The sequence below is a fragment of the Arachis stenosperma genome, chromosome 1 (genome assembly GCF_014773155.1).
Source record: "Arachis stenosperma cultivar V10309 chromosome 1, arast.V10309.gnm1.PFL2, whole genome shotgun sequence".
Classification (NCBI taxonomy): domain Eukaryota; kingdom Viridiplantae; phylum Streptophyta; class Magnoliopsida; order Fabales; family Fabaceae; genus Arachis; species Arachis stenosperma.
Window position 1 is genome coordinate 121,057,935 of NC_080377.1, and position 15,039 is coordinate 121,072,973.

Sequence of the window (15,039 nt, forward strand, 5' to 3'; positions counted from 1 at the left end):
ACCTATTATATCATATTGGTTGAAATTAGTTTTTATAATGTTAATTTTTTAATTACACTTTATTAGAAAAACCATCTTTTCAGAATTTTTTAAAAACTAATTAATATTATATATATTTTGTTACATTACATCTTGTTATAAAAAATTTATTTATTTCTAATGCTTATATTAAAAATAAAAAATAAAATTTAAATTAGTAAATTTTAAGGGTAAAAAACGTATATGAGCCAAGGAGAGTTTAAAATTACATAAATCAGCTAAACAAAATTCTGATACATCATTCTACCAAATAACAAATTAATGTAATTCGAATTAGATTTGTATGTAATTCGAATTGATATAATTCGAATTACTTGAAAGCATTGACAACATGTAATTCGAATCAATATGTCACGAATTATAAACTTAGAGTTCGAATTGTATCAATTCGAATTAATAGGGAGACGTGCTTTGAAGGGAGTTCGAATCAAGTTGATTCGAATTACTCCCTTTTCGTAACAAATTCTAATAATTTTTTTAATAAATTTATTTAAATTATACTACAAAAAATATTTTTTCTATGTAAAATAATTTTAAAAAAATGGCTTAAAAAATGTTAGGAGTACTATAAAAATTTGTAATGTTCTAATGACTTAGGTACTCAAATTTTAAATAAAGTACTCTACATAGTCAATAATAATTTAGAAATCAAAGAAAATATTTTATTCCATACAAAACAATTAAAAATATATTTTATTTATTTTTCCACACATATTTCCTATCATTATATTGCCATTGGAATCCTCATATATTTCTAATTTCTCAACCTAACCTTCACAAATTCTAACACAATCTTCATGTAATTTTACTTGAGATATGTGTCTCATATTTTGTGATTTGTATAAGTGAGTCAATATATATAAATGGGTAATAGACGTTTCAGTACAAGTTTTATTATTGACTAATGATAACTCTATTTATATTAATATAGAGAGTAAATCAAATAAATATTTAAATTATTGATCTCTAAAATTTGAAAAAAAATATTATTCTTCGTTATAAATATGTTTATTATATTTTTTTAATTTTTAAAAGCTGTTTTACCAAACACAATTATAGTACTTGTGCTTATTAAAAACTATTTTTAATGTGATTTTACCAAACGCAAGTGCTGTACCTTTTAAAAACTCGTCTTTTAAAAGACAGCTTTCATAAGATACTCTTAAAAAATAAAAGCTTTACCAAACCAAGCCTTATTCAAATTATACGGTGACCAATTCGAATTTTATACAATACTCTTTTGCCCATTCTTGATAGCTCATGAATATTTTTTAATAAATTTATTTAAATTATACCACAAAAAAATATTTTATTGTATGCAAAATAATTTAAAAAATATTTTTTAAGCTATTTTTTTAAAATTATTTTGCATTGAATAAAATATTTTTTGTAATATAATTTAAATAAATTCATTAAAAAAATTTATTAGAATTTGTTACGAAAAGGGAGTAATTCGAATTATATCGTTTCGAATTACTACTAATTTCGAAAATAGAGTAATTCGAATCAACTTGATTCGAACTCCCTTCAAAGCACGTCTCCCTACTAATTCGAATTGATACAATTCGAACTCTAAGTTTATAATTCGTGACATATTGATTCGAATTACGTGTTGTCAATGCTTTCAAGTAATTCGAATTGTATTGATTCGAAAACAAATCTAATTCGAATTGTATTGATTCGAATTACATTAATTTGTTCTTTGGTAGAATGATGTATCGAAATTTTGTTTGGCTGATTTAGGTAATTTTAAACTCCCCTTCGCTCATATACGTTTTTTACCCAAATTTTAATCTATAATATAATAATAATATAGTAATTATTTTATATATTATACGAAAAAAATTAATTAATTATTTATTTATAAAAATTTTAAGAGCTTGTTATATATATATATATATATATATATATATATATATATATATATATTGATGAATGTGATATATTTTTTTATGTAAATAATCTTTTAAAAAAAATCTAATAGTTAATCTATTACCTTTTTTGTTTTAGTCCAAATTAAATATTTTTTATTATTTTTGGAAAGAAAATCTTTTGAGAAATTTAATAATATGTGATGAGGAACACCGAATAAATTATACAGAAACTAATTAAAACACAACATGAAAACATCTTTAAAAAAAGACGTTTTAGCCATTTTTATCTGAGTGGCCTCCATATTTATATACTTAATCTTTTAAGATATTGATACCAAATAAACTTAACAAAATATTTCTAAGTGAAAAAAATCTTTTTTTTTTTGCGTAATTGCTAACTATAGTAGCACAAATAACTTTAATTGCAAACCTATTTTGTACAACATTACAACTATTGAATCTCAAAACTTTATAAGAAATATGAATATAATTTTTTTAGATTTATCAAGACATTTCTTTTTCAAGTGTTGCAAAGTATTAAGAACTTCACATTGAAATTTTATAAATCATTCACAGTGACCTTATTATTAACAAAAACTTACAAATAACTTCATAGATGACTTGATTTGTATTGCACGCAAGTTTTAAAATATTACCTTCATAAACATGTATATAAATATTTTTTAATTATTTATGTGAAAAATTTTATGTTAAATGGGGTTCTTTTATCTCTTCAAATAATACTAGTTCATTCTTTTTTTTATCATTAAAAAATAATTATAAAATATGGTACTTACAAATTAAATTAATATCTTACATAGTCAAAAATAAATATGAATTCATTTATTTTAAATTATATATATTTTTTGAAAAATAGTGCTTTTTTCGAAATTATTTTATAATTTATTTTGAACATATATAAAATTTTTTTGTATATATATATATATATATATATATAATTAAATATGAGATAAATAAATCAAAAATTTTACAAATTAAAATTTATTAATCTAGATGTTTCGAGAGTTTCCTGTAATTGTGTTGTCTTTAGGTTTATATGTGAGGCCCAAATCTTTAATGGAGCAGATTCCGACTTGGATCACGTTCTATGGCCGTCGTCCAAGTTGTTTGTGAAAAGATGGGAGTGATACCTGCAAAACACTCCGATACTTAAGTCAGCAAGGGTCTTAGCAAGTTTAAGTATATTGAAACTTAATTACACCTGAGAGTGTCAGTGTATTAGGGGTAGGGCTAGCAATGGGTAGGGTAGGGTAGGGTTTGGACTCTACCCTAACCCTACCCGCGGGTTGAAAATTTTATTAAAACTCTACCTTACCCTACTCGCGGGTTGAGAATCTCTCAACCCTAACCCTACCCGCACCCTAAAGTTCTAAACCCTACTCTACCCGTAGAAATATCAAATTTTTCAAAGTAAATATAAAATTCAATCATTTCAAATTTTATACATATTAATAACATAAAAAATAAAAAACTAATGCTTTAAATTACTAAATTAATTAACTAATTTAGTGGTTGATCACTTATTATAAGTCATTACATAAGGGAGGTTGTGGATTCAACTCTCACTTACTTCACTATATACCTATTTTTTAATAAAATATGTGTTATATATGAGGTGCGGGTAGGGTAGGGTACACCATAAACCTGTACCCTACCCTACCCGCAGCGGGTCGGGTAGCCTACCCTATCCGAGTGGGTTGGACCGGATTGGGTACCCGCGAATAGGGTATGAATTGCCAGTCCTAATTAGACTACCCGAGCGGATTAGACCGGATTGAGTATGAATTGCCAGCCCTAATTAGAGGAGGTTATAACTCTCTCCGAAAAAAATTATCACCCTAAAATGTTCGACCTCTTAAGAGGTCGGTTATATGGTGAATATATTTTAGACATTTTGTATGTTTTTAGGCTAAACTCATATTTTTGGACGAAGTATGAATACTAAAAATAATTGTATATAAATAATTCGAAAAAATTATTTTAAAATTTTGTAAGAACTGTGTTAAAATTTTTTAAATTATTCAATAATTGTTTTATATTTTTATATTTTATCTTAAAAATTTATTTGTCCATATAACATACGTGGACATTTAATGACTATACCTGCAGTTAACGTTTTTACTTTAATAGTTATCGTTAATAATTAATAAAAAAAATTATATTGTCTAATAAAAATAAATATTAAAAATTATTTTATGTATTTTAAAATTTAGCGTTTTAAACTCCTCCATTTTGAAAACCAGATCTGCTTAATTGCTCTATAAAAGTTTAAAGAATTTATATGTTAAACCGAAAGAGAAATGGAGAAAGCGCTCACTCTCGAGGGTTGTAGAAAAGCACTTATCAAAAAAGGAAAAAAGAAAAAAGGTTGGTTAATTAATCCATCTTTAAAACTGAACCACGAAAGTCAATATCAAATGTGGCAGTGAACAGTAATAAGCGATTAGTGACCTTAATAATAAATTAAGAAGGAAAGAGGCAGTGGCGGTAATTGTTTTGTTGCTGCTTCTGCTTCTTCTCTTTTTCTTCTTCTTCTTCTTCTTCTTCTTCTTCTTCTTCTTATAGATTGTTGAAGACTCGCAATAAAGTCTTAAACCTTTAATTTTCCGTTATTGGAAAGACGTTAGATTAGCCGTTAGCGTTGTAGTTAAGCAGTTAAGCTTAATCACGCACATGCACTGTAAGCTCCCTCTCTCTTTATTCTAGAACATTCCTCTTCTCACTTCAATTCCTTTGCTTCCGATTGTTGCAGGATCCAACTTCTTCCAATTCTCAATTCATAATCCACGATTCTTACTCTTGTTCCTGATGCTCGCGCCTTATTGATTTTTTTTGTTTACTGTTGGAAGGGAAATTTAGTTGATAACGGAGGAGATGCGAATGATCGTTGCCAAACGATGAAGAAGGTGAGGAATAAGATCGGAAAGTATGAGGTTGGTAGAACCATCGGCGAAGGTACATTCGCCAAGGTCAAATTCGCCAAGAACACCGACACCGGAGACAGCGTTGCCATTAAGGTCATGGCTAAGTCCACCATTCTCAAGCATAGAATGGTTGAACAGGTCAACCTTACGCTTTAGCCTTCTTTGTTTACTTATCTTCCCAATTATTGTTAATTGTTCCTTTGATTCCTTTTGTTTTACGTCACGCTTGGTTTTTCATTTAGCTTGAGTTTATATCAGCTAGGTTACCGATGAAGCTAAATTATTTAGGGTTACCAATGCTTCTAGGGTGACATAAATCAACATTACACATAGTGTTGCTACAAACTCTTGGTGTAGCTAAGAGGTGGCAGTAAATTTTGCAGTGTATGAGGATGTGCATTGCAATGCTTGTGTGTAAATGTGTTGCTGATGTTTTTATCCTCCATAAAATCAGCAAAGTGTTCTCTCATGATTATGCTGCTTTTCAGTGGGATTTACATTGCATGCAGTCAAAGACATTCTGTTTCTTCTATCTGTATGCTGGACTTTTCATTTTTGGCGAATAATCTTGTAGCTTGTTATACTAAATTGTTATTTTGATTCTTTCCCCCCTTATGCCATGTGTTTTCTAACTTGAATCGTGTAACAGATTAAAAGAGAGATATCCATTATGAAGATTGTCAGACATCCAAATATAGTTAGGTTGCATGAGGTATGTATAATATGCTAATACATGACAAATTTCATTGTATTTCTTTATCTTATTATATTTCTAAAGCTTCTTATATTTTAGGTTTTGGCCAGCAAGACCAAGATCTACATAATTCTTGAGTTCGTAATGGGAGGGGAATTATATGATAAAATTGTAAGAATTTATATGCTACTTGTCTATCGGATATGCTGGAGATAGGTTCTGCTATACTCATCTTGAAAATTAGCTTGACATGCAAAGTTTTGTGCTTGATGTGTGTACGGTTACACCCTTTCTGGATCTGTAGGCTCAGCAGGGAAAGCTTTCTGAAAATGATTCTAGGCGCTACTTTCAACAACTTATAGATGCTGTTGCTCATTGTCACAAGAAGGGTGTGTACCACAGAGACTTGAAGGTGAAAGATAATATATTACAGATGAAGTTAACTATAATCTTGCAGTAATTTTTGTTGGCCTTATTATGTTTTGATCCTGAAGAAGTTGTTTTCTTTCTATTTATAGCCTGAAAACCTTCTTCTTGATGCATTCGGAAACTTGAAAGTATCTGACTTCGGATTGAGTGCATTGACAAAGCAGGTAAGGAAGTACTCTATTTGTGAAATGGAGATGAAAGAAATGATTTTTCGTACATTAAAAAGGAGCAGAGTCATTTTATTGTATTGGCATATTATTGTGCTTTATCTTTGGAAAATGTTTTGGAGATGGCAAATCTGACTCCTGCGTTTTTTTTTTCAAGGGTGTTGATGTTCTCCACACGACGTGTGGGACCCCAAATTATGTTGCACCTGAGGTAAAGTCAAGTATGCAGTTCTGGTCTGTTATATATATTATCTCGATCTTTTACTTCTTTTCCTTGGGGTATAGGTTTTAGTTATGTTATGGGAAAATAAGTCTATATTTTGATGCCCTAATAGCTGTTATTAGTAAACCCAAGTCATTCTTAGCTTGGTTCAATATTTCAGAGTATATTTTATTTGGTGCTCGAGTTTCTTACAAAGTGATCTTTTGTAGGTGCTAGGCAATCAAGGTTATGATGGTGCAGCAGCTGATGTTTGGTCATGTGGAGTCATCCTGTATGTTTTGATGGCTGGATATCTTCCTTTTGAGGAGGCTGACCTTCCTGCACTGTACAACAGGGTATTCTGTCTCTGCCTCTCTCTTTAGCATTGAAGTAGAGACCTCAAAGAGCTAGTCAGAGTAGGCAAAATGTGTTGTGAGTGTCGTGGAAAATAACAGTTAAAGATAACCCTATGTTGTAACAATGAACAATGTCAGAAGGCATACTGTCAACAATTATTTAAAACTACTAGGAGCTTTGTTTACAATTGCAATTTTCAATATTGAACTAATCATAATGCTAGAAAATTCTGTCTCTAAACGATAATAAGAACATGGATAATAACTCTCACCTATTAAATGAAATATTAATCTAAATTTACTTAATAGTAGAAATTGGTTGAAATTGAAGGGAAAAAACTTTGGTTACCTTACTCTCTCATTTTAGTATTATTCTTACTCAAGTAATTTTTTGCATGATGTATTGTACCTTGTACAATATGGATGAACAATATGCACTCTGCTTCTGTGCATGCTTATGATCTAATAAAGGATCTTTTAGTTGTTGTCTGGATATCATGAGGAGCCCGTTCTGATAGACACACATGCTTAGGAGCATGTAGTGCTATAGATTAATAAGTAATAACTGCTGCTTTTTCTTTTAAACATGTAGATCAATGCTGCAGAGTTTGTTTGTCCATTTTGGTTTTCTGCTGGGGCAAAGACATTGATACAGAAAATTCTGGATCCTAATCCTAAAACAGTGAGTACATTGGTTTACTTATTTTCAACTTAGATTTATTAATTGGCTCAGTTACAAGCTATGTGCGTTATGCTATGTATGAATTGAAATTCACATGGATCTCTGTTCTTCTACCATTTAGTCAATGCTATTTTGTGCGCAGAACCTTGATCAAAATGCCATTGTGTTAAAACTGGTATTTATTGAATGAAAAATGCAGAAATTACAATAGAATAGAAAAATGATAGTAGAGGAATTTCGAGAGTCCTCTTCTCTCCTAGCCTAGGCCTTTCCAAGTCTTTTCCTACCTCTCACCTAATCAGCTCCTCCTTTTATTGCCTTCCCTCAAATTAATTATCATAATTAGCATTCAACTCCTATGATTACGCCTCCTTGATTCTCTCATGACTAATCCAATCATCAATTATTGTCACTTATGATTACACATTTCTCCTGCCTATTATTCCTCCCTTTTCTTTATTGCTTCTTCTAGAATAATGATAAGGTAGTAAAGGGATTATTTTCTTCCCTTTGCTGCTGAGTCAGCATTCTCTCTCTCTCCAAGGTATGTAACAATACCTTCCCCTTGAAGCATCACCTTGTCCTCAAGGTGGACGGAAGGAAAGGCTTCTTGAATTGCAGCTGAATGATGACAGTTGCAGCTCTTCCCGCTCAGGTTCCCCTGCATGGGCCTCTTGGTTCATCCCTACGTCTCCTTCTGCCTCCTCTTCTGCATCTTCTCCTAGGAGTATGATTTGATAGTGCTTCATGGAGCACCTATGATCAGGTCCCCACTTCTCTCCACATCTAAAGCACAACCCTTTCCTCTGTCTCTCTGCCCAGTCTTCGTTCGAGAGCCGCCGTGTGCTGCTATTACGAGTCGTTTGCGAATGAGAAGCGTTGTTGCCTCCGTTCAAACTGGTGGTAAGGCCTGTACGAGGAGTAGGGGTGCCTCTGTTTGTGTTGGATCCAATCTCGCCCCTTGATTCGCTGCTGCCGTCATGGGTGTTGTACTTCGCCGAACTAGAATTTTTGAAAAATCCAAATCTAGCTCCCACTGAACCAGATCCGCCTGATCCGTTCCCTTCTGGCAGCCCCTCCACCCTCTTGCCGTTAGGGTCGACCCCGGTCTCCTTCCATGCTTGATTTCTCCATTCAATAGCCATGGCTCTATCCATTAAAGCTGGTAAATTATCGAACTGAGCCACCTCTAATTCTGCCTGAATTTCCGTTTCGAGTCCATTGACAAAGATGCACATGAGAGCCTCTATTCCCAGGTTTCTCTGCGTTCGTGCTGCAGCCTCAAACTCTCGCCTATACTGAGCGACGTCCTCCACCTGTTTCACCTCTAGTAACGGAGCCATGGGGTTGAGAGCAGCTCCAGGTTGAAAACGTTTCAATAAGTCCTCCTTGAATCGTCTCCATGTCTGAAATGGTGTGTATTCTTCCCACCATTCGAACCAGGTGAGGGCCTCCCCTTCCAAAGCCATTGTTGGGGTTGAGAGCAGCTCCCGTTTCAATAAGTCCTCCTTGAATCGTCTCCATGTCTGAAATGGTGTGTATTCTTCCCACCATTCGAACCAGGTGAGGGCCTCCCCTTCCAAAGCCATTGTTGCAAAATCCAGCCTCTGCGCCGTTCCATTCTCACCAACCAGCCATTCGGATCCTCCCCCGAGAATACCGGTAAGTCAAGCTTTCGAATTGGTTCGAATCGCCTCTGCCCTTCGTCTCCTGCACCGTTCCCTTCTACCCTCTCGTCATCTTGCTCGTTCGTTAGCACAAGCACCTCCACCTTGGTGCTGTTGAGGTTCTCAACATATTTGCTGCGAATGCCTCCAAGGATCGTTGTTGAGCTTCCTGTAACTCCTCAATCCGTTTCTCCACCGCCTCCAACCTTGACTCCATGGCAGCTCGCGTGGACACCATGTACAGAACACCCAGAACCGGTGCTCTGATACCAGTATTAAGTATCTAAGGAAAGTGGGGAACCACACCTTAAAAGCTAGCTGTTAAGGGGGAAGAACCACTCTCCTTATATACAACATCAAGCATCCCATACTACTCGATGTGGGACTTTGAGCACCCCATAATACCCAAGTCCCTAACACATTGCTTTGAATCTATTTAGTTCTTAAGATAGTTTTATACTTTCATTAGGATTTGCACCTATGGAAATTTTAAGCCTGATTGGTGATATTTTCTTAGAATTTCATGTATCATTTAATATAATTCTGATAAATGCAGCGGATGAAAATTGAAGAAATAAGGAAAGATCCATGGTTCAGGAGAAACTATGTTCCGGTCAGACTTAGTGAAGATGTGGAAGTCAATTTGGATGATGTTCAGGCAGTTTTCGATGATATTGAGGTCTGCTCTTGTTTTTGGCACTGTTGTTTAATTTGTTATTGTTGCATAGAAACATCTGATATGTGAATTCACTTGTGAAGGATTGAAAATGTGGAGAAAATATGTTCATTCATGATAGGATAATGATACCAGATTACTAGAAAATGTATAATGATAACTTTGCAACATCCTTTGATCTCTGATAATTACGTAGTTATTGTTCTTTGATATTCATTTGAGCAATTAAGTTGCTGCACCCGTTATCCAGTGGTAGCATGTTGTTTCTTCTCATTCACTACTCTAGGTATGCTCATAAGTTTTGCTGTTTGACAGGACAAATATGTTTCTGAGAAGTCAGAAAGTCCTGAGGGAGGTCCTTTGATAATGAATGCATTTGAGATGATTACCTTATCTCAAGGGTTGAATCTTTCACCGCTATTTGACAGGCGTCAGGTATTGTATCCAAGCATATTCTTTCCTCAAATTCATGGTTCCTTTTTGGGGCTTTTGTTGATTCTGTGTTTTTCAAGGTTGTCGGTTGCATTGCTTAAACTGATATTTCCTTTTTTTACTTTCCTAATAGGATTATGTGAAGCGGCAAACCCGATTTGTTTCACGTAAACCAGCAAGGGTTATAATTTCATATATTGAAGCTGCTGCAGAGTCAATGGGTCTTAAGGTCCATTCTCGTAACTACAAGGTATCACTCTGCTTGTTCACTTCCCATTTGATAAATTTTGGATACTTTCAAATAAATGCTAAAGCTGATAAGAATTGGTATTGTAATGCTCCAACCTTGATCTTTGTCATAATTCAGAGCAGAGTACAGTGATCTATGGCAACAATTTCATAAGTTATTTATGTCATATTAGCTTACTTCATTTGTAGTGAAAATAATTGTTCCAATAAAATTTGGTCCTTTATTAGGAAGTCCCCAAGTAAGGTTTCATATTCAAAAAGTGATGATGTTGGGTTGTTAAATCCTTAGACTAGTTAGAACTTTATTTTCTTTCTTTTCTTTCTTTTTCACTTTTTTCTGTTGATTACTAATATAATGCTCTTACAGATGAGGCTTGAAGGAGTTGCTGCAAATAATGTTGCTCAATTTGCAGTGGTTTTGGAGGTAACTTGTTGCTTCTTACTGTATTTTATTTTTTTCAATATGAAAACTTTGGTTTCTAACCATAATTGAAATCTTCTTTTATCAAAAAGGTGTTTGAGGTTGCACCATCACTTTTCATGGTAGATGTTCAAAAGGCAGCTGGTGATACTCTCGAATATCACAAGGTTAGTCCAGATCTATGTACACGGTTCACCACAATTGAACAGATAATAACAAGTTCCCCATTCTTCAATGAATGAAATTATGTTATGCTTGAAAGTTTTTTATGAATCCTGCCATCCTGGATTAAAGAGAATTGGGATGTTATTTGACTTATTTCCTTAAAAAAGATTTATTTGTTTGTGAATATAAATAGGCAGTTAACATTTTACACTTTCTTTAGTTTTACAAGAATCTCTGTGGAAAATTAGAAAGCATTATCTGGAGACCGATGGAGCCAGCCCCAGATTCTGGTATGCTTCGACAAATGACTGTATGATCCAGTTCTTGGGAGTATGATGGTAATGATAAATTAGAAGAAAAAAAACACCGAAAGCTGCGGATTGTGCTCCATTAATCTACCGAGAAATGGCATGTTCATGGCCATCATAAGGCAATGTACAGTTTGTATGATATGTGTTGAGAGAGAAAGGGTGTCACTGTCAAATAGAAGTGGAGAGCCCCTTCATCAGAGTTTATGGTTTTTGTTTGATATAAATAGAAGCCTGTACTGAAGCTACCCCCACACAATCAGGTTCTGGGAGAATTGATCTTATATATTTATTATAGAAATAATGAAATCCCCCTGTTGTTTTGCGTCCGTCCAGAGGTCTATCTTTAAGATGAACGAGAGGATTCCAGAGATTGACATGAACAACAGAATATCAAATGTCGAACTTCTGGATTCTGGTGATTCAATTTGTTTTTCAATTTTTTTTTTCACACATTGCACTAATTCTCCACTGGTCACTGGAAACTCGAACCCGGATATGGAGTTTATGAGCCTCATGAAAATATCCAATTATCCACTGGCCTCATGGGTCAAGGCCTTACTATGATATTTTAAGTGACAAAATAATGTTTGGGCCATTCGTAAAAAATAAAAAGTAAAAGATTATTAGTGATCAGTCCAGTCTAGTCTAGCTCAAAAGATGGATTTGTATGTTTACCAAAACAAAATAAAAATAAAAATAAAAAAAGATGGCATTCTATAATCTGAAAACTCAGACCAAAAAGAGGATGACAAAATCTAACCACTATTTGTGAGCATTTATAAATTAAGAAAATTTTTAAATGTTTTTGGAATATCAGTATTGTAATCATTTTAATCATTTATTTCAATTAATATAATATTATATACATTTTTATAATTAAAATTAACAGCTAAAACTATTAAAATATTGATATTCTAAAAATATTTGAAATTCTTTTCTTAAATTATGACTAGAATTTAATTTTTATACATCAAAATTTAATATAATCAACACTGCATTGTCACATCAGTAAAGTAAGTAATTTTTTAACTCCTATAATTAACGACAAAAGTTTTGCACTAAAGATGAAAAAAATGAACATTTGAAACTCTGATACGATACGTTAAAGTCAGAAAACATGCACAGTAATCTCCGTAGTACATAACCGTTGCGTCATTTTCGTAACATGAAATGTCGTCTAAGTGAATTTAATGGTTACGTACAGGGCAGTTAGGATCAATAACTGAAGCACCTCAATCCAAACACGTGGATCATAATTCCAAGTTCAGTTCAGAAATAAAATAAGCTCAAACTATAATATCACCACCACCAAGTTGGTTCAGTGCTACCTAAATTCATCTTTTCCTTTCAACTTTGAGTCTTATAATAGAAAACAGTTTGTGCTCAAAGCTATAACCCATGTTGATCCTTATATCTAATTTTACTTTATGTTGGGGAGAGTCAATTTTCCTTGATTTAAAAGAATTCTTTTAAGCATGGGAGGATTAACTAAAGTGAAGAGATCGATAAAATAATAAAATAATATTTTAGTTACTTTTAATTTATAATTTTTATTATTTAAGAGTCTCATTATAATAAAAATATTATTTAACATTATGTTACGTGTACACCAGAATCAGCTATCAAAGTTAACTACTAGTATAAAATACATATTGGAATATAAATACACATTGAAAATAAATTACACCACACATGTATTTATACACAAATACATTGGTAACTGATTTTAATAGCTGATTTTGGTGTACGAATAACATTTTTTAATTATTTTTCATTTTCCAACCTTCCTATTTTAAAAGAGCTTGATTTAAGGGAAAGAAAAGCATGACTGCTTTACACAATAAATTTTGTTTTTGACTCAATTAATGTAGGCTATGTTGTTATCCCAGTGGCCATGTTACTTTTATAGCCAAAGCAGTAAAGCAGAGAACCAAGATGTGGCCTACCTCATAGTAAATAAAATCCATGATGATCATGGCAGGCATATGTTTCTTTCTTCCTTGGAATTAATAATCCAACTAACTAACCATAAGATCATGATTAGACTATATACTAACAGTTACCATATAAAAATAAATTGGAACTACTAAGAATAAAGCTAATAGTAAATTAAATTAGTAATATAATACACTCCTAAACCAAGTTTGTTGGGTATTGATTGATTAATTTGGAAAGGAGAGAATGTTGGGAATTTGGGTTAATACTAAACAAGCACCTGGCACACTAAAAATTTCCCCCAAGCTCAAAGTGTATAATTAAGTATGCCACTATAATTAGGCACTATACACAGTATACACCCAAATGTTTATCATCAAAGTTTTTTTTTTTGTTTTTTTTTTGTTTTATTTTTTATTAAGGTTCAAAGAACTTGTTACCACATTTGCACTTCCATGACAAGAGATAATAGCCTTCATCTCTTGGAGCAGTTTCCTTGTGAATGTGGCCATCTCTATGGTGAGGAGTGATAACAAGAGCAGCCATGCAAGGTCTGCAGTTCAAGCATTTGTTGACACACCTTGGAGGCCTTGATCCTAATACCAGCTTCTTTTGCATCAAACCATTGTTGTTGTTGTTGTTGTTGCTTGAACTTGAAATTGAATTTGAATTGGAAGGTGACCCTGCTATGTCCAAGAAAACACAACAAGAACATGAGTTAGACCAAGAGACACTAAGATAAAGTATTTGGACAATGATGGTTTTCTTTGTTTTTACCTGAATTAGAAGGAAACAAGGTTAGAGAAATGATGAGAATCATGGTCACTGAGAATTTTAGTCCATTGGGGTATTTTTTTGAGGATTCCATAGTCTAAGGAGGAATAATAGAAAGAAGGAAAAAGTGTGAAGTGTGAAGAGTTTTCTTTTCTTTTTTTTTTTTTTTAAGGGAGAAAGATATGGAAAGTAGGGATGATGAGTAGTAGGGGTTTTCTTTTGATCATTGATGCAATGAATCTCTCATCAAATTTTAAGGGGTCCCAATTGTTGAATGAAGAGTTTTGGTGTTTCTAATTTTTAATTTTTTCTTAAGAGGAACAGGTACTATGACTTGAGGTATTCAGCGTGAATGACTGAAGTCACAGTTTCTTTTCATATCTTTTGCTGGAGTGAATTGACTACCCTATGCTAACTTTTGAAATAATTGAAGGTACTATACCATCTCTCTTTTGTCACCATATAAGGGTGTGGCTATAAGATTTTGGTCATTTTGCATTTGGCTCTGCTATACTCTTCAATAATACTATATATCACTATTAAATTCTACTACTTCACAGTATTTTTTTCCCCTCTAGTCTTGTAACAAATGCAAGTCAAGAATACAAATTCAGATTATGGCCAATTCAATCGAGATTTTTCTTAAATGGACCACTTCATTCAAATCAAGCTACAATTCCAGTTTTCATAGGCTTCCAATGCTTGTTCCTATTTGTATGGTTTCATGTAGCCCCTCCATTGGCTCTCTTTTCCTATTTTTGATTTAATAGTTCTTCTAAATATTTAAATACCAAATGAACTTAAAATAGATATAAGTTCTTCGTTTAATAATTAGAAAGTTTCACATACTACTCCTAACAATGTTGTATCATCATAACCATCAAGGATTAGTCCAAGTGGTAAATGACTCATTCGCTTAAGCAGGTCTCGAGTTTTTTTTTTTTTTCGGAGCTCCATTTAAGTATCTGCCACTGACCAATGGGTTGTTGCATGCACAAAAAAACAAAATTTTCATTTCAAT

General features: G+C 32.8%; 2 protein-coding genes across 3 annotated transcripts; one reads left to right on the plus strand and one right to left on the minus strand.

Annotated features, from left to right (window-relative positions):
- The first annotated feature begins 4,375 nt into the window (after positions 1–4,375).
- LOC130969175 (CBL-interacting protein kinase 24-like) lies at positions 4,376–11,719 on the plus strand. Of its 2 annotated transcripts, none has more exons than XM_057894809.1 (15): positions 4,376–4,614; positions 4,784–4,996; positions 5,508–5,570; positions 5,652–5,723; positions 5,857–5,964; positions 6,071–6,145; positions 6,306–6,359; positions 6,581–6,706; positions 7,299–7,388; positions 9,612–9,734; positions 10,047–10,166; positions 10,297–10,413; positions 10,780–10,836; positions 10,926–11,000; positions 11,219–11,719. In XM_057894809.1, the coding sequence occupies exons 2-15, from the start codon at positions 4,832–4,834 to the stop codon at positions 11,312–11,314; spliced, it is 1,341 nt and encodes a 446-aa protein (XP_057750792.1). In that variant the 5' UTR covers positions 4,376–4,614; positions 4,784–4,831; the 3' UTR covers positions 11,315–11,719. The 2 variants fall into 2 exon arrangements, with proteins under 2 accessions (XP_057750792.1, XP_057750784.1); XM_057894801.1 differs by having other exon boundaries at positions 4,420–4,614; positions 4,794–4,996.
- A 1,728-nt stretch (positions 11,720–13,447) lies between these two features.
- On the minus strand, positions 13,448–14,834 carry LOC130966389 (EPIDERMAL PATTERNING FACTOR-like protein 6). Its single transcript, XM_057891453.1, has 2 exons — positions 14,022–14,834; positions 13,448–13,927 (listed from the first exon to the last, which is right to left on the minus strand). The coding sequence occupies exons 1-2, from the start codon at positions 14,110–14,112 to the stop codon at positions 13,662–13,664; spliced, it is 357 nt and encodes a 118-aa protein (XP_057747436.1). The 5' UTR covers positions 14,113–14,834; the 3' UTR covers positions 13,448–13,661.
- Positions 14,835–15,039: the final 205 nt, after the last annotated feature.

Coding starts and splice junctions, on each gene's coding strand:
- LOC130969175 (XM_057894801.1), top strand. Junction 6,360..6,580: donor CAAATTATGTTGCACCTGAG/GTAAAGTCAAGT, acceptor GATCTTTTGTAG/GTGCTAGGCAATCAAGGTTA. Junction 10,837..10,925: donor AATTTGCAGTGGTTTTGGAG/GTAACTTGTTGC, acceptor TTTATCAAAAAG/GTGTTTGAGGTTGCACCATC.
- LOC130966389 (XM_057891453.1), bottom strand. CDS start 14,112: ATGGAATCCTCAAAAAAATACCCCAATGGACTAAAATTCTCAGTGACC. Junction 13,928..14,021: donor CTTGTTTCCTTCTAATTCAG/GTAAAAACAAAG, acceptor TGGACATAGCAG/GGTCACCTTCCAATTCAAAT.